The 25,264-nt window shown below is 42.8% G+C and overlaps 1 protein-coding gene across 1 annotated transcript in view; it reads right to left on the reverse strand.

Moving 5' to 3' along the window:
• Positions 1-25,264, reverse strand: part of LOC138800099 (mucin-2-like) — a 58,756-nt gene that overhangs the window by 30,902 nt on the left and 2,590 nt on the right. Inside the window, exons 2-11 of the mRNA XM_069981906.1 lie at positions 13,447-13,573; positions 12,592-12,630; positions 9,429-9,709; positions 8,660-8,721; positions 6,562-6,716; positions 5,293-6,431; positions 4,067-4,122; positions 3,120-3,268; positions 1,154-1,653; positions 343-398 (exon numbers count right to left, since the gene is read on the reverse strand). Coding sequence (XP_069838007.1) covers positions 343-398; positions 1,154-1,653; positions 3,120-3,268; positions 4,067-4,122; positions 5,293-6,431; positions 6,562-6,716; positions 8,660-8,721; positions 9,429-9,709; positions 12,592-12,630; positions 13,447-13,480 — 2,471 coding nt within the window. The 5' untranslated portion in view covers positions 13,481-13,573. The remainder of the gene's footprint in view (positions 1-342; positions 399-1,153; positions 1,654-3,119; positions 3,269-4,066; positions 4,123-5,292; positions 6,432-6,561; positions 6,717-8,659; positions 8,722-9,428; positions 9,710-12,591; positions 12,631-13,446; positions 13,574-25,264) is intronic.

The following is a 25,264-nucleotide window of genomic DNA, read 5'->3' on the forward strand; positions in this document are numbered from 1 at the left end:
TTCTTTAAAGCCAGAAGTGCATTTATAATGAAAGGAAATAGTAAATAGGAATAAAAAAGTTGTACATTTTTCTCCTTCTCCATTTTCTGGCTCTGATGTAAAAAACTAGACTTAATAGGGGAGGTTTATCAAAGGGTGTAAAATTTAGACTGGTGCAAACTGCCCACAGCAACCAATCACAGCTCAGCTTTCAGCTCTGTTGAAAGGAAAGAGGAGCTGTGATTGGTTGCTGTGGCCAGTTTACACCCTTTGATAAATCTCCCCTTATAACTATAAAATTTGAAGACAACTTTTATAATACTTTGGAGAAGAGTTTTCATCATAAGACATTAGTTGACCCACCTTGTTTGAACGTGTGCAGATACAAAGTTAGGAATGGATTGAAAGACTTGAGAAAGCTGCAAAGAAAAAAGTAACAAGTGAGTTTTGGAGTTTGCTTTATTCTGCATTATTCATGGATGGAGATATCCAGGATAAGTTAAAGGGGTTCTCCAGCACTATAAAAACAAAAAAAATAGGTTTAGGTTTGCTTAAAAGAAAAATAAGGGTTGGACTTCTCCAATCTCCTGTCACTGGTTACCACTTTCGGGTACCTCTCTCGACACTCAGGAAATGCTCGATCAGTCAGTCACCAGTTATGGAGGAGACCTACCCCAGACATGATTTGCTTAGTGGGAATTTGCTTTGTTGAGATTGGGACCAGGTGATGATCGGGAAGCCGGACCCATTTTTTTGTTCAATACAGACCTTATTGTCACAAGCTAAAAATGATACCAAGCTAAAGACATATTGAAGAAGGATCTGGTAAAATCTATTGAGTTTAGTTATAGTTTCTGTCCTGTTTAATTCCATCATTTATTTTATATGGGGTAAAGCCCCCTTTGTGATACAAAGCTCCAAATACCCTGATTCTCTTTGCTAAGATAAACATTTTAGCTGTCTGTAGCCCCCACTAGGGGGAGCTTATTGTATACGTTTTTTTTTAATCCTGTACGTCCAATAATAATCCAATCCACTTGTGCGAAAAGCAGTTAAAATTTGGTCATGTATTTTTCTTTGCGTTAATTTGCTGTATGAAACTACATATAAAGCAAATCTCTTATATAATGATTTTTCAGAATGGCTATTGCAGGTGGAGCCTTTTGATACTTGCCTGGTCTTGAACATATATGTTAAAGCTTTCCATGTCATCGCTTGTGTTCAGATTCAGAACCCTGAACTCAAGAGGAAAGGCAAAGAGTGTTCCTGCAGAAAACGAACTAGGTGTTCCTGCTGTAGTTGTGAGGAGAACCTCTGTACTCATGCCAGTCAGTGATGCATTTTTTGTAACTTGTTGACCGGTTGGGTTGGTCTGAGCTGTTCCAGTATTTGTGCCTGGTGGACCAGATGGGTTGGGTTGAGCTGTTCCGGTATTTGTGCCTGGCTGACCAGATGGGTTGGGTTGAGCTGTTCCGGTATTTGTGCCTGGTGGACCAGATGGGTTGGGTTGAGCTGTTCCGGTATTTGTGCCTGGTTGACCAGATGGGCTAGGTTGAGCTGTTCCAGTATTTGTGGTTGGTTGACCAGATGGATTAGGCTGTGTTGTTACAGCACCTGAAGCTCCTGTATTTGAGCCAGGACTTGGAGTTGTTGGAAGGTCACTGGGAACAGCATCTGCAAAATGGTCAGAGAAGAACATACTTGGTTAAGCGGTATAGCTTGTTTTTGATCATGTTTTACATTTTTATGGATATCATAGCCAGTAGTTTTGAATTAAATATGAATTATATTGAAATTGGAGGCGGACACGTGAGCAAAGTCACTTGTTCCTAGATTGCACAACTTTAAGCAGCAAGACTTGACCTACAGACTTAACCCTTGTTCCTTAACTGCATGATTCTAGTCAAGTGGATCACGTTTAAGTTCAAAAGTTCACATATGTTCAGCCTCATACCATGTGCTGTGTATGATGCAGCTGGAAGGTGTCAACTGTTGGATCGATGACTTTGGCACCTTGCACAATGTTTCCGTCCAGCTTAGAATAAAACCTTCCCAGTTCTCTGCCCCTCACTTTGCTGCATGGTCTATTAAGCTGTCAGTATGTACAAATCGAAATGATTTTCACAGTTAAAGGCTTTGTTCACACTACGTATATTTCAGTCAGTATTGTGGTCCTCATATTGCAACCAAAACCAGGAGTGGATTGAAAACACAGAAAGACTCTGTTCACACAGTGTTGAAATTGAGTGGATGGCCGCCATTTAATGGCAAATATTTGCTGTTATTTTAAAACAACGGCTGTTATATTGAAATAATGGCAGTTATTTACTGTTATATGGCGGCCATCCACTCAATTTCAACACTGTGTGGACAGAGCCTTTCTGTGTTTTTAATCCACTCCTGGTTTTGGTTGCAATATGAGGACCACAATACTGACTGAAATATACGTAGTGTTTTGTAGTGGATTAAAAACACAGATAGGCTCTATCCACACAATGTTGAAATTGAGTGGATGGCCGCCATATAACAGTAAATGCCATTATTTCACTACAACAGCCGCTGTTTTAAAATAACAGCAAATATTTGCCATTTAATGGCGGCCATCCACTCAATTTCAACATTGTGTGAACAGAGCCTTTCTGTGTTTTCAATCCACTCCTGGTTTTGGTTGCAATATGAGGACCACAATACTGACTGAAATATACGTAGTGTGAACCCAGCCTAAAGGGGTATTCCAATCATTGGCTTTTATGACATATCCCTAGGATGCACTATTACATTCTGACAGCGGCCATTTGACCTTTTGGTCCCAGCCGTTCCTAAGAATGAGGCAACCAAAAGGGAATTTGCAGACTGAGCTGAGGTGTTGGTTGTTTATATAGCATATTGCATACGTGTAAACCAAAGACATATTTGTAAGTATAATACCTGCCTTGGGCACCCCTCGGAACACTGCCACATTGGGGCAGAGTTTTTCCTGTTAAACAAGTTGGCAAGTATTGTATTGTCTACTGATGATGTATATGTCCTCATGAAGCCACCGCTGTGACTTCTAGGATGAGGTGATCTTTGTCACCTTACCTGGTCTAGTTCTGATTTATAGGAATCGTTTTCCATCTCTTTACATTGGGTTGACTTACCTCCAGAACGAATGCTGTAAGGATCTATATTTAAGGTGCCCAGATACATGTTGTGATCCTTCAAGTAATTATAAAAAACATCAACAATCATCTGGTTGGACGGAGCGCCTTGTGAGAACACGATATCAGTTAAGTAGACCGATCCCTGCCTGTCAGAATACAAAAGGAAAAATCTTGTGAGTGTCTACTGCATTGTATGTTACTGCTTGAATCTATGTCTTATGTGGGTAAGGGCCCTATTACACAGGACGATTATTGTGCGAAAAATCGTTAAATCAATAGAATTTAAACGATAATCGTTCTGTGTAATTGCAGGCAACGATCGAGAAATCGTTCGTATGTCATTGATCGTTGATTTAGATCTGAACCTAAAATCATTGTTAATCGTTCGGTAATCATTCGCTGTAATTCCACGTTTGTTCGCTCAAGTTCCGCATTTTTTCACTAATCGTTCAGTGTAATTGCACATTGTCCATTGTTTTTCTGGGATCACAAGGAATAAACGATCATAGTAACAATCGATATAACGATCATAGTAACGATCGTAAATAACGATTGTCATTCTGTGAAATATGGTGAACGATTTCAGGTTAACGATAAACAATCTTGTTTGCAATCATTAATCGTTAATCATTAATCAAGACTTTTGGAAACCAATGATGGTAAAGCCTGATACCTATGGAAAGGGAATGTATAAGGGTGGGTCACACAGCGCTGTTTTGGGAAAATGCCACAGAAAGTTTTATGTTTTCTTTGCACCAAAGCCAGAAGTGGATTTATAATGAAAGGAAATAGTAAAGGAAAGTTCTACATATCTCCTTTTCTCCATTTTCTGGCTTCGATATAAAAAGCTAGCCTAAAATCTGTACTATACAACAAAAATGTTGAAGACTACTTTTATAATACTTTGGAGCTGAGTTTTCATCATAAGACATTAGTTGACCCACCTTGTTACAACTTGTGCAGATACAAAGTTAGGAATGGATTGAAAGACTTGAGAAAGCTGCAAAGACAAAAGCAAGAAGTAAGTTTTAGAGTTTTTTTAGGCTGTGTTCACACGACGTATTTTTTGTATTAATCACGGCTGCAATCACATTGCAACAAAGGCCGTGATTAATACAAAAATTAATTGCATTGAAAATGAATGGGATCCCGGCCGGAGTGTATACACACAGGATACACTCCAGCCGGGATCGCTAGCGGCCGCAGTGAAAACTGACATATCAGTTTGGTGTGGCCGCTATTCATTGATTAGCGGGTACACAAGCCTGACAGGTCAGACAATAGAGAGTGCGGTTCCAGATGCACTCTCCATTGTAATCAATGGTGAATTGGGATGTGGGCGCACACGGATGTGTCCGCATCCCAGTTCAATAGAATTGAAGTTTACTGCAGTACTGGCCGGGATAAACTTCACTGACAATGCTGTTCTGTGACACGGCCAGGTCACAAAACAGCCGGTGTCATACTTAGTGTGAACCTGGCCTTATTATGCATCATTCATGGACGGAGATCCAGTATGAGTTAAAGGGGTTCTCCAGCACTATAAAATATAAAAAAATGGCTTAAATAGGGTGCCTTAAAAAAAAAATAAGGGTCCAATCTCCTGCCATTGGTTACCACTTTCGGGTACCTCTCTCGACACTCGGGAAATCAGTCACCAGTTATGGAGGAGACCTACCGCAGACATGATTTGCTTAGTGGGAATTTCCTTTGTTGAGATGGGGACCAGGTAATCATCAGGAAGCAGGCCCCATAATTATTTTCAATACAGACCTGATTGTTACAAGCTATAAATGATACGAAGCTAAAGACATATTAAAGGAGGATCTGGTAAAATCTTTTGTGTTTAGTTATAGTTTCTGTCCTGTTTAATTCCATAATATATTTTATATGGGTTAAAGCCCCATTTGTGATACAAAGCTCAAAATACCCTGATGCTCTTTGTTAAGATAAACATTTCAGCTGTTTGTAGCCCCCACTAGGGGGAGCTTATTGTATATGTTTTTTTTTTAATCCTGTACATCCAATGATAATCCAATCCACTTGTGTGGAAAGCAGTCAAAATTTGGTCATGTATTTTTCTTTGTGTAAATTTGCTGTATGAAACTACATATAAAGCAAATCTCTTATATAATGATTTTTCAGAAAGGTGGAGCCTTTTGATACTTACCTGGTCTTGAACATATATGTTAAAGCTTTCCATGTCATCGCTTGTGTTCAGATTCAGAACCCTGAACTCAAGAGGAATGGCAAAGAGTGTTCCAGCAGAAAACGAACTAGGTGTTCCTGCTGTAGTTGATAGAAGAACCTCTGTACTCATACCAGTCAATGATGCATCTTTTGTAACTTGTTGACCAGATGGGTTGGGCTGAGATGTTCCAGTATTTGTGCCTGGTGGACCAGATGGATTGGGCTGAGCGGTTCCAGTATTTGTACCTGGTGGACCAGATGGGTTAGGCTGAGTTGGTCCAGTATTTGTGTCTGTTTGACTGGATGGCTTGGTCTGAGCTGTTCCAGTATTTGTGCCTGGTTTACCAGATGGGTTAGGTTGAGTTGTTCCAGTATTTGTGTCTGGTTGACCCGTTGGGTTGGGCTGAGATGTTCCAGTATTTGTGTCTGGTGGACCAGATGGGTTAGCATGAGTTGGTTCAGTATTTGTGTCTGGTTGACCGGATGGGTTGGTCTGAGCTGTTCCAGTATTTGTGCTTGGTTGACCAGATGGGTTAGGTCGAGTTGTTCCAGTATTTGTGTCTGGTTGACCCGTTGGTTTGGGCTGAGATGTTCCTGTGTTTGTATCTGGTTGACTGGATGGGTTGGGCTGAGCTGTTCCAGTATTTGTACCTGGTGGACCAGATGGGTTAGGCTGAGTTGGTCCTGTATTTGTGTCTGGTTGACCAGTTGGGTTGGTCTGAGCTGTTCCAGTATTTGTGCCTGGTTGAGCGGATGGGTTTGGTTGAGCTGTTCCAGTATTTGTGCCTGGCTGACCAGATGGGTTAGGGTCAGCTGTTCCAGTATTTGAGCCTGGTTGTTCAGATGGGTTAGGCTGAGCTGTTCCAGTATTTGTGCCTGGTTGGTTGGATGGGTTAAGTTGAGTTGTTCCAGTATTTGTGTCTGGTTGACCACTTGGGTTGGGCTCAGCCGTTGTACTGTAATCGCTCCAGACATTTACTGTACTGGGAGCAGTGGTTGTGCTGAAATCGGGTATGCTAGCTCTTGATCTTGTACTAGATCTGGCAGTGGTGCGTGGACAACATGGGTAAGGTCTTGAAGCTTTGCGTCCAGGTTTATCATCTGGTTTTGCAGTTGGAGCTGCATTGAGATGACAAATATATAAAAGCACAAAGTGAATATAACATATTTGACAAAAGTGGCAACAATTTTATACTGTTCTAATTAATGAAACAACTAAATCTTTAGCTGGGCATCTTACTCCTCTTACCTAAAGTAGTGGTTGTGCTCCTGAATAGGACCTCAATGTTTCCCAGCATGTTATTATTACTTATGACGGCCTCATTGAACACCCTCTGGACCTCCTCGTCTGTATGATTATCATTTGGAAATGTCGCCAAACTATCAACAATGACGGAGCCTTCCCTGCAAAAAGACAAAGAAATCAAAACCTAGATTACACTGGTGCTTTCTGAAATCTGGAACTTCTTATGACTTTTCCTTTGATGTAGCTTAATAGAGCTTGTGTTTTTCGGCTGGATGAGTTGTATTTAGGGACTTGGTTGAATTTAACTTTTTATGTTTATTGCGCAGTGTAAGAAATGTGTTAGTTTTACTCTATAGATGGCAGTGATACCAAATATGTTTATTTTTTCTTTTTCTTTTACCATTTTGGGCTACATATATACTGGTTAACTTTTAGGCAATGTTCACACACAGTAAAATAAAAGTTAAAGAAGCAGTTCACCCCAAAAAATTTTTGGCCCCCCCGGTAGCCGCTGGCATGTGTACTCACGGAAGATGATCGATGTCCAGCGGCGTAGCTCCGTTCCGGTCCCGTTCAAATTCGGCGCGCGCTCACTTCCACCGGCGCTGTGAGTCCTCTTCTTTGAGCTGTTATTATAAGCCGGAAGTCACTCGCTTCCATGCATTCTCTATGGAAGCGCGTGACTTCCGGTGTTCAAATTACAAGGGAGAGAAGAGGAGTCACAGCGCCGGCGGAAGTGAGCGCGCGCCAGGTTTGAACGGCACCACGGGACCGGAACGGAGCTACGCTGCTGGACATCGATCATCTTCCGTGAGTATACATGCCAGCGGCTACCGGGGGGGGGGGAACTAAAAATTTTTGGGGTGAACTGCTTCTTTAAATATGACAGTAAAAAAAAGTTATAAAACACGGCTGTATTTTAAATCTATTTTACCGTTTTTTTATGCTTTTAATTTTTTGTGCGGGAACATAGCCTGTCTGTGAATGACATGATTTACAATTCATTTTAACAGCTTGAATGTAATACCACCTTTCTCCTGTAGAGGCCATTGCCGGGAAATGTATGACTGGACAAACTTTCCCGTCTGATCACCAGGAGCTACAAAATCACAACCTACTGTGATCAGCTGATCATTACGATGACTATTAATACTCAATGAGATATCATGATGAATTAAACCCTTAAACTCTCATGACAAGTCGAGTTCCAGGACATACATAGAAGTGAAGGGGCACCCATAGTCACTGGTGCAGGTTAATACAAATACATCCTGAAGCATGTGGGACACAAGACTTGCAGCCACAATGTCCTTTCCAGGACTAGGCACAGGGATGTCAAACTTGTGGCCCTCCAGCTGTTGCAAAACTACAATTCCCATTACCCCTGGACAGCTAAGGCTTAAAGGGGAAGTCTGGCCAGCCACATTTTTAGCAAGTGCTGGGGAGGATGAAAGAAATAACATGCTCTTACCTCTACCGCTCCAGCGCTGGTGGCCGACGCATACCACCGCTTCGGTTCCCGGGTCCCCGTCCACTTCCTGGTCTGAGTGGGGACCCAGGTCGTGACTGGGGTCCGCTTTGGCCGCTGGTTGGCTGAGCAGACCTCACACGTCATGACCCGGGTCAATGCCCAGACCAGGAAGTGGCCAGGGACCGGAGTGGCGGTATGTGGCCACCAGCGCTGGAGTAGGTGTGGTAAGAGCATATTATATCCTTTATCCTCCCCAGCACTTGTTAAAAAAATGGCTGTGGCCGGACTTCTCCTTTAAGATTTGGCCGTCCAGGCATGATCGGAATTATATTTTTGCAACAGCTGGAGGGCCACAAGTTTGACTTCCCTGTGTCTTGTACCCTGGGATCCTGGAAAGGAGATGAAGGCTGCAAGTCTTGTGTCCCACATAGTATTTGTATTAACCTGCACCAGTGACTATGGGGCCTCTCACGTCCATGTATGTCCTTGGGTTCAGGTGAAATTCAGGATTGTACAGAGCCATAACACAGCACTATAAATGGGGCCACACTGTACATCTGTGCTGGGAGTAAATGGGTCAAAGTGTGCAATGTACATGGGCAGTCAAACCCCACCAGATCGGTAACTTACTGGAATCCAGCTACCTTAACAGCTATACAGTCAGGCAGCTCTGTGCGTATAAACTCTAGAATCTGTAAAGAAAGAGGTACAAAGTTTTTTTTCAATGCATAAAATGTTTCCCAAAATACTTGAGTATATGAGTATAAAGGGTCATTTACATATATTCTTACAGGGGAGTTATTGGTGGGTTCTCTATTCATATATTAACAAGATCAAAGTACTGCTGCAAAGAGCATCACTAACTCTGGAGGACCTGTAACATCCGTACATTCCATAGGGAGCCCATTGATTTTAGTAACATCCTTGTAATACTTAGTTTTCCCTGTGGGAGCACTGCAGGGTTAGTGAACACTTGATACCAGATCATCCCTCTATAGACTACAGCTGATCCCAGGAGCATAACTAGAAATGGCTGGGCCCCATAGCAAACTTCTTCCCAACTGACCACTAAGCTGTCAAGCATAGTTATTAACTGCAACTTTCAGTTAAAGGGACATTTGCAGAACCCGCGAGGCCTGCTCGGCCACTTGGTGCTGCAAATTATGACAGCTCAGGGGGCCCATTGTATTGCAGAAGAAGGCCGCAGGGCCCCCTGATGCGAAGGGCCCCATAGCAGCTGCTATGGCTGCTACAGTGGTAGTTACGCCCTTGGCTGATCCCTGATATACCCTGAGATCAGTTTATCATTGGAGAGAACTAACAAAAAGGTATAACTTGAAACAGACAACCCCTTTAAGAGACACCAAGACACAACAAGCGACTAAGACAGTAAACTTACATTAGGCTCTATCTTGCTGCTCAGCGTTTGGTACTCCGGGGAGCTCTGGTTTGCCAGCAATGGAGTATACGTCAGGTTCAATATAATAGACAGGCGATAATCGGTCTTGTATGGTCCAGTAGTTGTCGCTTCACTTGTTGTTGTCGGACTATGTGTTGTTGCTTTACGCGCCGTTGTCGTTTCTATTCTCGTTGTTGCTTTACGTGTCGTTGCTTCACTTGTAGCTTCACTTGTCTCTTTACGTGTCGATTTGCGCGCCGTTGTCACTTTACCTCTAGATCCTGCCGATAATGAAAACAATGTAATAAGTACACTGGTCTTTCTGTTCTTCCTCCTTTGTGCTCATGTCTCATGTGGGCAATTACTGTAGTTGTTTCATTTTTAAAGGGGTACTCCAGAGAAAAATAACTTTTTAATCAACTGGTGTCAGAAAGTTATACAGATTTGTCAATCTCTGTCCAATCTGTCCAGAATAGTATAGGTTTTCTATAGGAATTTGCTCCTGCTCTGGGCAGTTCCTGACATGGATTGAGGTGGCAGCAGAAAGCACTATGTCAGACTGGAGAGAATACACCACTTTCTGCAGGACATACAGCAGCTGATAATTAATGGAAGACTTAGATTTCTAAATAAAAGTAATTTACAAATTGGTATATCTTTCTGACACCAGTTGATTTGAATGAGAGAAAAAAAATTCTCTCCAACCAAGAGTGCAGCAGAAGATGTTGGTTGTTCCCAGTTAGTTGTGTGTAAAATATGAAGCAAGTATGTAGGAAATGAGATGGTTCTTGAAAAAAAAAACTTGTCAAGGAGTCAAGGTGCTTGTAAATGCATGGAGGACCACTGAGAGATAAATTGCTGATCAGTCACCAATCTGCATTTTTTCAGGAAAGATTACTTTAATGGAGCAGACAACAATCCAGCTGAAAGTGTTTGGTGAAAATTTAAAAAATTGCTCCATTTAAAGACCCATCAATTTTTTTTTAAATCATTAGTGATATTGGAGCCTCACAGAAGAAACCAAGAGAAATACAGTGGTACCTTGGTTTAAGAGTAACTTGGTTTAAGAGCGTTTTGGTTTAAGAGCTTACAGTTTTTCAAAATTGTGACTTGGTTTAGGAGCATTGCTTTGGTTTAAGAGCTCCCAGGACTGGGTGGGAGGGCGAGTGGAGGAGGGGCATGGTCTGCATAGTGTGGTCTACAACACTGTACTCTGACCCAGGAAGTCTCCCTCACCATCCAAATCATAGCAGATCCACTTCAGGCTGGGGCTTACATCAGGGGACAGGACTGGGGAGGTAATCTCTTCATAGCAGTAACCCCTCTCTCCCCGGACAGAGTGTCCTGCTATACTGTGCCCATATCTGCCCTGCTCATTCCTTCATGCTCCCTGCAATCTCACTCAGCCCTTGTGTTTCCCATCCTCTCCATTACTGTACAGTAACTTATAATATCACATATTCTGCTGTTTCTCATTTTTTCATCTGTTTTACATGTTATTCAGAATAATAAATCATTATTTTTGGGGTGTGGAACCAATTGTCTGCATTTTTATGATTTCTTATGGGAAAATGAGCTTTGGTTTAAGAGTGGATTTGGATTACAAGCACGGTCCCGGAACGAAAAAATGTTGATCATTTTTTGATAATTTCAGATTTTTTCCTCTCCTTGATCTGGAGCAAAATTGGCCATGGATAAAATAATCTCATCTCGTTTTGAATTTGCTATAAGGTAATGAAGTCCAGGATATTTGTGTCTTGTTTTACATGGTGCTGTACCCGTTTCCTCCACCTGGCGTCACTGTTCTCCATAGATGCCTCTGGGATTGCTCAACTCTGACGTCACAATGTACAAGCAACACGGAAGCAAATATCTTCCATTGATTCTAAAGACATTCTCCAGCTCTGTAGACTAGCGACAGCTCACGTGTCGCTTATCGCACATCCATGTGATCTGCTATAATCTGCTGTAGATCACCTCACAGACATGGAAGGCAATTAGTTATAATGTGTTACATGTTGACATTTTCTATGGATATTAGATGGATATTATACTGATCCCTCATTCTATTATACCAGGTATCCAATGCCGTGACCACGAATAACCCGCCATCACTGTCACCAGGCTTTCCTGCATAGTAAAAGTCATGTAGCCTTAGAGGGTTGCTCTACTATTATCTTTTATGACTTGTTTTATAGCTTGTCGCATACACTTTCTTTTGTGTCTCCTATGATAACTTGTCTTGGATTTTGGAGGTGAACCATAGTCTCTCTACTTACATGAATGGAAATTAAGCATGGTAGTAATTGGGGGTCTCAGTGGATTTGCTTTACTCCACAGCCCCTCCGTTTCTGCTCTTGGAGGGGGGATGTGGATTGGGGTAATGAGTTGAACCTACTAGCAGTAAAGGTCTCTAATCTCCCCTGTCCTCCTAAAATAGCATACGTGTTATTGAGGATATAGGACTGGAGGGCTAATGTTTCCCATTGAGGAGTCCATTAAGAGCTTCAGGAGACGTATATTCATACTTCACTAGGAATTCTGGGGAAAATTATATGCAAAGTATGCAAGACTATACTGGATATATACACTGACTATATACAGCAGACTATACAGAATATATACACTGACTATATATAGCAGACTATACTAAATATATACAGCAGATGACATACAGTTGACTGCACAGACTATATACACTGATTATATACAGCAGACTTTACTAAATATATACAGCAGATGACATACAGTGACTATACAGAATATATACACTGACTATATATAGCAGACTATACTGGATATATACAGCAGATAACATACAGTGGACTATACAGAATATATACACTGACTATATATAGCAGACTATACTGGATATATACAGCAGATAACATACAGTGGACTATACAGAATATATACACTGACTATATATAGTGACTATACAGAATATATACACTGACTCTCTCTCTCTCTCTCTATATATATATATCAGACTATACTGGATATATACAGCAGATAACATACAGTGGACTATACAGAATATATACACTGACTATATATAGCAGACTATACAGAATATATACACTGACTATATATAGCAGACTATACAGAATATATACACTGACTATATACAGTATATATACAGGAGACTATCTCCTTCACTTACCTGAGGGTGTAGTCTGGCTGCTTACCATCAGAACAAGCCCTGTGTGAAAATAAAAGGTATACATATAATATCAGAATCTGGCTAGGTTTACACTACACTTTCATAACAACAGCCGTTATTTGCCCATTGTTATAATAATTATTATCGGCCGTCTATTTAACAAGACGGCTGCCTTTACCCAATATGTTCCTGAAGTCGGAACATAGCCTATTAGTTTGCTGTCAGGCTAGGTTCACACTATGTAAAAATGACATCCATCTTTTATAATATTGGCCACCATTGGCCAAACAACGCCCATTATTTTTTAAATAACGGCTGTTATTTGCACAATGACGGCCGTTATTATAAAAGAGTGCTGTGAACCTAGCCATAGGCAGTAACCCAGCCTATAGCTAGTCCTGCTCTCAGCTGGGAAGTGATATAATGTATCAGTCTAGACCAGTGCTTCTCAATTCCAGGTCATGTTTTGAGGATATCCCATACAAAGAACAACTGGGATAATACCTGATGCACTGACTATAATTATATCACCTGTGAAATACTAAGGAAATCCTCAAAACATGACCTGTTGGTGAGGCCTGAGGACTGGAATTGAGAAGCACTGGTCTAGACAATGCTCTGTGAGCTAAGCGGCCTGGACTCCAGACTGATACATTGTACATAGTTAGTCCTGCTCTTAGCTTTGAAATGATATACATGTAGACAATGCTCTGTGAGTTAAACACATATTTAGCATCTGCACAAATCTCTGTGCTGGTTTGCTACAATGCACCAGTCTAGCGACCACTGAGCTGGATGAACCATTGTGGAGCACAAGTTCTTTGTGTCCTTACTTTTCTCATGGTGATCACTTACCTGTCAGGAGGAGCAGAGTCATCCATGGAGCCATGGTCCTGTTTATTCTGGGACCGTGTCAGTCCCAATGTCCCAGTGAGGATTCCAGTCTCAGGTTCAGCTTGATAGGAACAAATGCGAACCAAAACTATGGAAAATTTTCAGAAAAAAACATTCCTCAATGTAAAATTGCAAAGAATTTACATTCTTTATATACATTATTAGTAATCCAGAGTTAATTGGGGGGGGGGGGGGGGGGGGGGGTGTTTGGGGTTCCTCTGTTCAGTATCCTTTTCTTTTGGTCAGAGTGAGGAGTCATTTCTAAGAGTGCCTCCCTCTCTCTGGAGAACCCATCCTGTCCTGCATTAGGGTGGGTTCACACTACGGAATTCTCGCGGATAAACTCAGCGGAATTCCGACGGCTGTCCGCGCGCACGACCGCACGCCTTTCCGCCGGCTCCATAGACACCATTTTTCATAGACATCACGTCACTTCTTTCGGCGGATAGCGGAATACGTCGGCCTATAGAATGGTGTCTATGGAGCCGGCGGAAAGGCGCGTGGCCGTGCGCGCAGACAGACAGCGGAATTCCGCTGAGTTTATCCGCGAGAATTCCGTAGTGTGAACCCACCCTCACACAGAATACACTTTAAAGGGTTTTCCAGCATAAAACTAACTTGTCCCCTATCTGACCTCCTTACCCCCCCCCCCAGCCGATCTCCATATTGGCCCCTAGCTCCTTTGTTTTGAATACAGCTGCAGGTGCGGAACGTGACCCACAGTTCTATTCATTCTCTATGGAGCCGCTGGAAAGAGTGCAACACTAAGCTCTTTCCGGAGAATCAATAGAGCCGCGGGTCAAACGCTGCACCCGTGGCTCTATTCAAAATAAAGCAGCTGGGGGCCAAAATGAAGATTGTTGTGGGGGGGATGGGGGGTCAGACCCCCTGCAATCTCTTACTTGTCCCTTATCCTGTGGATAGGGGACAAGTTAGTTTTAAGTTGGAATACCCGGGCGAAGCCTAAAAATCCGGACTGACAGGGGGTGGAGGGAACATAATAAAGACTCTATACCCAACCCTGTGCCTCCACAGTGCAATGTCACCCCTCATGGACCCCATATGGCCTCCTGCAGGTCCCATTACTTTAACATTGTGTCCTGGCTGAGAAGTGCCTGCTCAGTAGTCAGTGACAGGGGCAGGACACCACAGCAGTCACTGACTGGCTGAGTGGGTCTTTCCCACCAGGACATAATGCAGGAAGCCAGGAGAAGCTAAAGTTTAGTGGGGGTCAGTGAGCTGGTGATGCTGCGGTGCAGGGGCGTGGGGAAAGGTAAGTATAGATTCTTTATTATGTTCCCACCATCCCCTGCCAGCCTGGGATTTTTAGATTTGGCCAGAGTTTCCCTTTAATATAAATGGACACATTGTAATACTTAATTTCTCCTGTGGTGGTGCTATAGGGAAATTGAACACCAATCGCTAAGTTTTCCAACAGATTACACCTGATCACTGGGGGTTGCAGTACAGGGGCATTTTGATTCAGCTTATTATCAGGTGCCGAGTGCTATGCTCGGCTCTTTCCAGCGGCCTCATCTATTCTCTATGGAGCCGCCGGAGAGAGACGAGTGTTCAATTTCCCTTTAAAGATAAACCCTTTAATGAACTTCTTTTTTTCTGGAAGATCTGGTTATAACATTGCCAATTCTACATATCACATTTTGACTTTAATTTTTTAGGAAAAAGGTAGAAAGAGCTCAGAGACATTGACGCAAAAAAAAAAAAAGAATATATTCATGGAATAGGCGAAAACATTCATGGAAAGTCCAATCTCAGTTGGATGGAAGTGTTCCCATTCTTTCATCTTTATGGGATCTGCTATAATTTTTCTTCAAGTATTTAAAATAATAATAATATAAAAAAAAAAAATCGGGAAAAACTTTCTCCCCCATGCGATGTGACCCCAGTTATCAGATTCTTAGTGATTCCCATGCCACTCTATTTCTTAGTTTTCCTGTTTATATAAGATGTTTTTGATTCATTTCCCAGCATTCTTGGAATAAATGAAATGAATTGTCTTTGTCATCTTATATGTCATGTTATAGTTGACACTTTGTATCCTATGAAATTACACTGTTTGTTAATTATGGAAATAAGAGAGGTCATTAATAAAGAAATGTTGATTATAATTATGTACATTATTATACGAGGCTCGTAAAACCGGTCTACAAGTCATAACAAATCCATCAACGGGTTCTGGGTTTTTTTTTGTTTTTTTTTAGCTCCAGGACTTGAGCTGAGATGTGACTGTGATTCTGTATAAAGATTACAGACAAGACAAGAACAATCTGGGATGGAACTTTATGTAGAATATATAACAATTTACAAATATAACAGCTAAGGGTATGAATCGAGACCGGTACATACTCTCCATGTCTTATCAATGGAGATGGCGGTCTACCAAGTGACAAGATTGCAGACAAGATCAGAACAATCTGGGATAGAACTTTATGTAGAATATATAACAATTTACAAAATATGGGAGCTAAGGGTATAAATCAAGACCCGTCAATACCCTCCATATCTAATCAATGGAGATGGCAGTCTCAAGACAAGAGCTTGAATTTTATGCCAAATATTTTACAATTTACAAGTATTAGGGTATATATTAAAGGTCCCCATACACCTTATGCTCTTTTTGGCTGTAACTGCTGCTTACAATGATTTCAATCATCAGTATGTGGTGTATGGGACTCTCCCAACCATCCACTGACAGATTATACCAGTGAAGATAGGAGCTGGACGTGATGTGAAATCACGGCTCAACCCTCCCCTCTCCATAGAGTGCCCAACGTATGGGGAGGACAGTCAGAAGACGAGAGGGATAACTCATGGCTGTCAGATATTGAAGGGGTATGGCTACCTCAAGACCAATACATACCCTATATATCCAATCAGTGAGGAGATCACGGTCTACCAAGTGGCTCACTTCTCAATCGATTATCGGCAGATAATTCATGATTGCAAGTGCCCAGTAATAATCACATATTTGATTATAATTTAGATTTGAGTCATATAACCAACAGGGTACCCAACATTTTGGATTTTTACCCATTAATATCTCCATGAAAGTTCCGGACAGCTAATATGATCAACCTGGAATGGTTTAAAACAGTGGTCTCCAGCTGTCCTAACAGGCGCCTAACGTCTACAGTAACCTGTGATCATTGCACTCTTCTAGACCATTGCTATAGCCTTGTGCCATCTGACTTCACCATTCCAAGGCTGGATCTGGAACTCTTAGAGACAAGTATGAATATTCACATGTTGTCTCTGCCTCTCTAATACTTGGCATGCTGTTCCTCGGGGAACCAGTCTAACGTTGTGCTCTCATTACCTGCTGACCCAATCACTGAGGATTGTAGATCAGACCCGGCCGATGACAAGATGTCCGCCGCTCCCTGCAGGACGTGTCTACATTACCATACGTCTAATTGTTCATAGATTTGAGCTAAACATGCAATGTCCAAATCAACATGTTGACTGTATTAGTGAACCCAATGGTTTATGGCATTGGACTGTATACACACGCAACAGTAATGGTGCATCGACTGTAGTGCTATGACACCACAACCCCGGCAGCACTAAATAATACCGCAGTGCACATGGTACATATGAAAACCTGCCAACATGTGCACTGAAGGTACCATAGATTTGCATTTGTGTCCCATATATTCAAAAACAGAACATATTCAGATGATGAGAGTAGTAGTGTAGGATGCATGCAAACTCATCAGGATTCCCCATAGACATTCTCTTAGTGACTCACTGTGCTCCTATTATGTTTTCCCATCACACCCTTCAGAATAGTAATGAGTGCAGCTCCGAAGGAAAGACACAGATAATTTCACCAGTTATCTCTATATTTATCGCAGTACAGAGAAACCGTATGATGTCACCTTCACTAAATATACCGCTATATGCAACTGGTTACTTATACACTGATTTAAATCTGGAGTGTTCCGAGCTGTTGAGGGACAATTTATACCACTGAAGCTCAATCATTACATAATGGAATCCCAAGTACAGGGGTGAAGCTACAGGCTCGTGGGCTCCAGTGCTAAAGTATAGCTTTCTCTCTCTGGGCAACTTTTTCTGCCACAGGATGTGGCCTGACATGACTTTCAGCTGCATTGCTAGTAATGTTTCTTCTAAAGGCCCTATGACACAGACAGATTTATCTGACAGATTATTGAAGCCAAAGCCAAGAATGGATTTGAAGAGAGGAGAAATCTCAGTCTTTCCTTTATGACCTGTTCCCTCTTTAGCTTCAATGATCTGTCAGATAAATATGTGTAATAGGGCCTTAAAGAGGAAGCCCCACAAACGATACAAAACGTCAGGCAGATGTAAGTGGGTGAGAAAAAAAAAAAAGAGTGAACTCATCCGTCCCCATGCCTCCGTTGCTCCGCTCCAGGGTTTTGTTCATCGCCACCATCTGTCATCTTCTGCAGGAAACTGGGTACATCACAAACCCGCCTCCTGCAGCAGCAATGTCACGGCCTGGCTGAGCGATTGTCACTGATTGGCTGAGCAGACAATCACTAATCTGGGGTCGCAACGTTGCAGCTAGCGTAGCTGCAGGACCCCGGCTTATGTGAACGGGACCCGGGAGTGGCACTACAGAGGCACCGGGACAGGTGAGTTCAATTTCTATTTTCTCACCCACCCACGCCTGCCGGCCATTTTTACAGTTTGTGGGACTTCTCCTTTAAGCCTTTGTGGCTAGTGAACAGGACAGTGTAAGAATCCCTGGTGGTCTGAGGAGGTGAAGTGATTAATGTGACAATCCCTGGTATTTTAATGGTGTGTTTACACAGAGAGATTTATCTGACAGATTCTTGAAGCAAACGCCAAGAATGGATTTGAAAAGAGGAGAAATCTCAGTCTTTCCTTTATCACCTGTTCTCTGCTTATAGACTGGCTTTGGCTTAAAAAATCTGTCAGATATATCTGTCTGTGTAAACGCACCATTATTATTAGACTGATAATAATTTCCCCCAACAGGCACTACTCAGACAACCCCTTAACTACCCTGACCCCTAGGAATTCTGACATTAACCCTTTCACTACCCTAGTAGTGTAGTGAAAGGGTTAATGTGAGAATCTCTGAAGGGGTTTATGTCAGAATTCCTGCTGGTCTAGGGTAGTGAAGGGGTTAATGACAGAGTAGTATCTTTTGCATTCATCTCAGGTAATCTCTAATCTCCACTCTACTACCTTTCTCCTTACCCCCTCTCTTTTCTGTCCAACCCTCAAATAAAAAAGAAAAAAAAGAAACACACACAAAACAAAAACAAACAAAAAAAAAACACATAATAAATATGAAGATTCTCCCTCTCCCTCCCCCACTTCTCTATACTCAGTTCTGTTATATCATCAGATCTTGACTTTGTGGCCATTTTGCCCATGCTTTGCGGAACTTTTCGATTTTATCGTTTTTTTTGTGCCCTAAAATACTCCATCATCATTATTCTCTTCATTTCTCTCTCCAAATCTTCAATATCCGGTGGAGTTACTGAGATCCATTTCTTTAAGATACAATTCTTAGCCACTAACATTCCTTTAAGAGCAATCTTTTTTTCCTCCCCTCTTATGTGTAAACTCTTTCCCTCTCCCAAGACACATACCTTTGGGTCTTTCTCTATCTTGATATCTAAACGATTTTCCAATCTCAATATCACCTCCCCCCAATATCTATATAGCTTGGGGCATCTCCATAATAAGTGAATCAAGTCCCCCCCTTCGTGATTACACTTTACACACCTATCGGTCTCTCTTAGTTTCATTAAATACAACTTACGAGGGGTATAGTGAACCCTATATATAATGAAAAACTGTGTCACCTTGTGATTAAGCCTACTACACCCTTTATCTATATCAGAAAATATTTTATCCCAATCTATATTTTTTTATCCTCTAAATCTCTCCTCCATTTTTCCCTACAATTATTCTTCACCTCTTTCTGTGAGTGCCCTCTAATTATTTTATATCATTTCCCTCTTTAATCAACCCTCTTTTTGTCCTTCTTACTTTATCCAACATACCTTTATATTCCTGTGTTTTAAATAGCCTCTTATTTTGTGTCCTCCCTATCGCGTAATTAAGTTGTAGATATCTATAATAATCTGTCTCTCTAACCCCAAATTCCATTCTCAGTGTCTCTAGTGATTTAATATTACCTTGTACATCAAATAAATGTTCTACTTTAATAATCCCCTTTTGTAGCCAAAACTTAAACTCTTGTATTTTTTGAAACTGTGGGAGATGCATATTTTCCCAAAGGGGGGTATACTCATTGCTAGTCGTGATTGCCATTTTGGTTTTAGTGGCTTTCCATGTTTTATGTGCCAAGAAATTTAAAGGATTTTTTTTGTCTCTTAATATTCCAGCCTCCAAGATGGTAGGAAGATCTTGAAGCCATTTTGTTTTTTTAGATTCCCAATAGTCTGTAAAATCAAAACTATCCCCTTGGATTATATAAACCATCTGGGAGGCCAGAAAGTAGAGCTCAAAATCAGGTAGATTCATCCCCCCCTTATCACTAGGTAGGCACCATATCTCATATGGGATTCGTATTGATTTTTCTCTCCATATTATTTTATTACATATTTCTTTTAACTGGGACCAACAATCTCTACTTAACCATACTGGACTATTGGCTAAGATATATAACACCTGGGGTAAGATGATCATCTTTATAATCCCTAGTCTAGCAGCAATACTCAGGGGGAGACCCCTCCATACTTTCATTTTACCTCGGAGTTTTTCCAACAGTGGTAACAAATTAAGTTTAGAATACTGATCCACTTGTGCCGACATCACAATTCCCAGATACTTAAACTCACTACATACAGTAATCATAGGATTAATTTCATGTCTTCTTCTATCTACCTCATCAAAAAACATAATTGCAGACTTTGACCAATTTACTCCAAATCCGCTTAACCTCCCAAAAAGCTCAAGTACTGTTCTTACTCTCAATACCGAACTGTGTACATTAGATAGAAATAGCAAAATGTCATCTGCAAATAACGATATCTTTTCAGTTTTACTCTTATATTCGAACCCCTGGATGGTCATATCTCTTCTAATGATTTCTGCTAGAGGTTCGACTGCTATTGCAAATAGGTGAGGAGAAAGTGGGCAGCCCTGTCTGGTCCCTCTCAACAGCTCAAACAGGTCAGATAATTGGCCGTTAATCAGGACTCTTGCTCTAGGCTGCTTGTATAACAACCGCAGCCACCCTATAAATATCTCTCCAAACCCCATCCTTCTAAGGACCGCCCACAGGTATGGCCATTCTACGCTATCAAACGCTTTAATGGCGTCTAATGCCAGGATGGCCCTACCTGCTGGGTCTCTCACACCCTCCAAGATGTTACACTGGGCTCTCCGAATGTTATGATACACCCCTCGTCCCTGCATAAATCCAGACTGGTCCTTATGTATTATTCCATTAGTTACTAAAGACAACCGGTTTGCCAGCACTTTGGCTATTATTTTGATGTCATTATTAATCAAAGAGATGGGGCGGTAGGACTCCGGGCTCGTCGGATCCTTTCCTCGCTTCGGGATCACTATTATAGTTGCCTCAGTCATTGACTCTGGAATACTCCCTATTCCGCAAGAGAAGTTCCACACTCTTAACAATTCCTCTAAGATATTAACTTGCTTATTCTTATAGATCTCAATGGGGAGTCCATCTGAGCCCAGGGCCCTACCACTCGCCATCCCCGCAACTGCTCTCCTCAATTCGTCCACTGTTAAGGGATCATCCAAGAAATTTTTTTGTTCTTCTGATATCTGGGCTAATGGGATCTCTTCTAAATATGCCTCCAACTCTCCTTCTGAATAAGCGGCTTTTGATCTATACAAGTCTTTATAATATTTTACAAACTCTTCTTTAATCTGTTTGGTAGATGTTATTATTCCCTTATTGTCTTTTAGGGCCTCAATATTGTTCTTACTCTGATTGGCCTGGATTAACCTTGCCAAATATCGCCCTGAACTATCTCCTTCTACTCCCCCCTTAGCAGAATCAAAGAATATCTTAGCCTCCGTTTTACTCAAAGAGATCATCTCCACTCTGTCTCTCTCTCTAATCCATTCATCCCAGTTCTTCAAGTTTGGATTATTTATATATTCTAACTGTTTACTAACTAATTCTCTATGTATCTGATTTTCTTTATCCCGATGCCGCCTTTTTAAAGGCCACTATTTTACTGAAAAGGGTCCCCCTGAGCGTCGCTTTCCATGCCTCCCATACTATAATTGGGCTAGCGGAGTTAGTGTTAACGCTAAAAAACTCTTCTATCTCCTTTTTTAGATCTACCTCTATAAGCTTCAACCACATGGGATTAATCCGTATAGACCTGTTTCTCCACTCTTTCTCTACCCCAAAGTAGACTATCAAGGGCACGTGGTCGGAAAAACAACCTACCCCTAACTCCATTTTATCCACTATCTCTAAAAATGTATCATTCCCCAATGCCAGATCAATTCTAGATAATGTTTTATGTGATTTATTAGTGCATGTATAACCTGGAGTATCAGGTTTACTAATACTCCATATATCCTTCCATCCCAACTCTTTTATAGCTTTACCTAACCAAGATATTGCTTTTGGCTTAATTTCACTACCCATCCTTTTTCTGTCTCTAACTTCATCCAAAACCTCATTAAAATCGCCCACCCAAATTTTTGGACAATCCCTTATATTAGACAATGAGATGAATGCAAAAGATACTATGTAGCACTCAAAAAGGAGATAGAAGATTGATATAAATAATAAAATGTATGTGATTGTAAACGTGGGATGCACTCCCCGAGAACCGAGGATATTACGTAATAACAAAGAAAAGGGGATGATAGTATGGAGGGGGCGGGGGTGACTCTGGGAACTGGGGCAGGCTCCCGGTGTCGATTCTTCCTACTGTGGGGCGCTTGCCAACCAAGGGGACTGATCTCATCTGGAAGGGGTAAACACTGGAGATGGAAGGAATTAAATATTGAGTAAAAACAATAACAAATGGAATATAACACATGACTGTACTTTGGGAGAGGTGGATGGATGGTTACTGGGATAGGCGGTGGAGACATGGTGTTCAAATACTGTTGACTCCTAGCCACCCCAGGAAGATGCCCCTAGGCTACATTATAAATGTGGTCTGGAGTATCGGAGTGAATGAAGAGGAGTCGGGAATAGGGAGAGGGGCCTTTATAAGGTCTGGATCGCTCGAAGACTCCTGTATACTTGAAAGTTGTAAAATATGGAGCAGTCTATTAAGATTGAATAATTTATTTCATTTTCTTTTTTTGTACAAATATATAACAAAGTATATGTAATAAGGTTATTAAAATTAAATAGGTGTTTTCCCTCCGGGTGGGTATTGGGCTACTGGTTGTTGGAGGTGCCCCATAGGGGGATGTGGAGAGAGATCGGGGGGGCCTTAACCAGGTTCTTAGTCAGAGCCCTCCAAACCATTCCTTAGTAAGGAGAGATATGGGAATAGAACATAGATATAATTATAAAAGAAATATCTAGAGGCAGGGGCGTAGCTAATGTCTCCTGGGCCCTGGTGCGAGAGGCCAACTTGGGCCCCCCCCCCCCTCCTTTCACGACCAAGTGATGCTATTGGTGTGTATATATATATATATATATATATATATATATATATATATATATACACACACCAAGACAGATATTACCACTAACACCAGCATATTGGAAGAGAAAGTATTATCACCGTACATATTACTGCCATACTGTTACCGACCAAATCCTGTATACTGAGACCTATATTACCAGTAATACCAGTATATAGGAAGGAAACATTACTGCCACACCACAACCACTACCATCACCACCATATTGTTACTGACCAAATCCAGTACACTAAATCACCTCATCCAGTCATATAGAGGTGGCCCCAGCTCTACACAGGCTCTATACACCATATACATTACAGTGCAGATATATCAGGTGACTCACAGGGGGACGTCTTCTCTGATCGGAGTTCTTCCCTTTTCATCTTCTTCTCCATTTGCCCTGGGCCGTTATGAGAACTTCTCCGAGCCACGAATCCTCAGAATCTGCCAGACAGACATATTAGTCTCCTCACTCTGGCACCATCCTCATCTATATACACACTGCACATCTGTATTGTCCCCTTTACACACTCCTTTAGTGGGTAGCCTGACTATGTGACCCCCTAATAATATATGCCCCCCTCTGTGTATTCCCTCTCCCCCTATGTTGCCCCCCCCAAATAGATGGCCCCTCTCCCCCCATGTTGTCCTCCTTATAGATGGCCCCCTCTCCCCCCACCTTCCCTTATAGATGGCCTCCTCTCCCCCCCTCCATATAGATGGCCCCCTTTACCCCCTCCCTTATAGATGGCCCCCTCTCTCCTCACCCTCCCTTATGGATGGCCCACTCTCCCCCCACCCTCCCTTATAGATGGCCCCCCTCCCTTATAGATGGTCCCCTTCCCCCCCCTCCCTTATAGATGGTCCCCTTCCCCCCCTCCCTTATAGATGGTCCCCTTCACCCCCCCTCCCTTATAGATGGTCCCCTTCACCCCCCCTCCCTTATAGATGGTCCCCTTCACCCCCCCTCCCTTATAGATAGTCCCCTTCACCCCCCCTGCCTTATAGATGGTCCCCTTCACCGCCCCTCCCTTATAGATGGTCCCCTTCACCCCCCCCTCCCTTATAGATGGTCCCCTTCACCCCCCCTCCCTTATAGATGGTCCCCTTCACCCCCCCCTCCCTTATAGATGGCCCCCTCTCCCCCCTCCCTTATAGATGGTCCCCTTCACCCCCCCTCCCTTATAGATGGTCCCCTTCACCCCCCCCCTCCCTTATAGATTGTCCCCTTCACCCCCCCTCCCTTATAGATGGCCCCCTTCACCCCCCCTCCCTTATAGATGGCCCCCTTCACCCCCCCTCCCTTATAGATGGTCCCCTTCACCCCCCCTCCCTTATAGATGGCCCCCTTCACCCCCCCTCCCTTATAGATGGTCCCTTTCACCCCCCCTCCCTTATAGATGGTCCCCTTCACCCCCCCTTATAGATGGTCCCCTTCACCCCCCCTCCTCCCTTATAGATGGTCCCCTTCACCCCCCCTCCCTTATAGATGGTCCCCTTCACCCCCCCCTCCTCCCTTATAGATGGTCCCCTTCACCCCCCCATCTCCCTTATAGATGGTCCCCTTCACCCCCCCCTCCTCCCTTATAGATGGTCCCCTTCACCCCCCCCTTATAGATGGTCCCCTTCACCCCCCCTCCTCCCTTATAGATGGTCCCCTTCACCCCCCCTCCCTTATAGATGGTCCCCTTCACCCCCCCCCTCCTCCCTTATAGATGGTCCCCTTCACCCCCCCCCTCCTCCCTTATAGATGGTCCCCTTTCCCCCCCACCCTCATAGATGCCCCCCTCTTTCCCCCCACCCGTACAGGCTGATAAAAAACAAAACTTAACTCACCTGACAACGCGCTCCCACGTTGATCCTCACTCCTTCGGTCTGTCCCCGGCTGCTGCGCGGCTGCCGGGGGTGTCGCGTCTTATCCCCGGCAGCGCGCGCATCCCAGAGCTCCCTGCGCGCCGGAACCGGAAGTCAGGGCCCAAGGCGCGCAGGGAGCTCTGTGATGCGTGCGCTGCCGGGGATAAGACGCGACATCCCCGGCAGCTGCGCAGCAGCCGGGGGAAGACAGAGTCGGACTCTTGTGACCGCAAGCAAAACAATGCTTGCGGTCACAAGAGTGATTAAAAGGGAG

This window comes from Dendropsophus ebraccatus, chromosome 8, assembly GCF_027789765.1.
Source record: "Dendropsophus ebraccatus isolate aDenEbr1 chromosome 8, aDenEbr1.pat, whole genome shotgun sequence".
Lineage (NCBI taxonomy): Eukaryota > Metazoa > Chordata > Amphibia > Anura > Hylidae > Dendropsophus > Dendropsophus ebraccatus.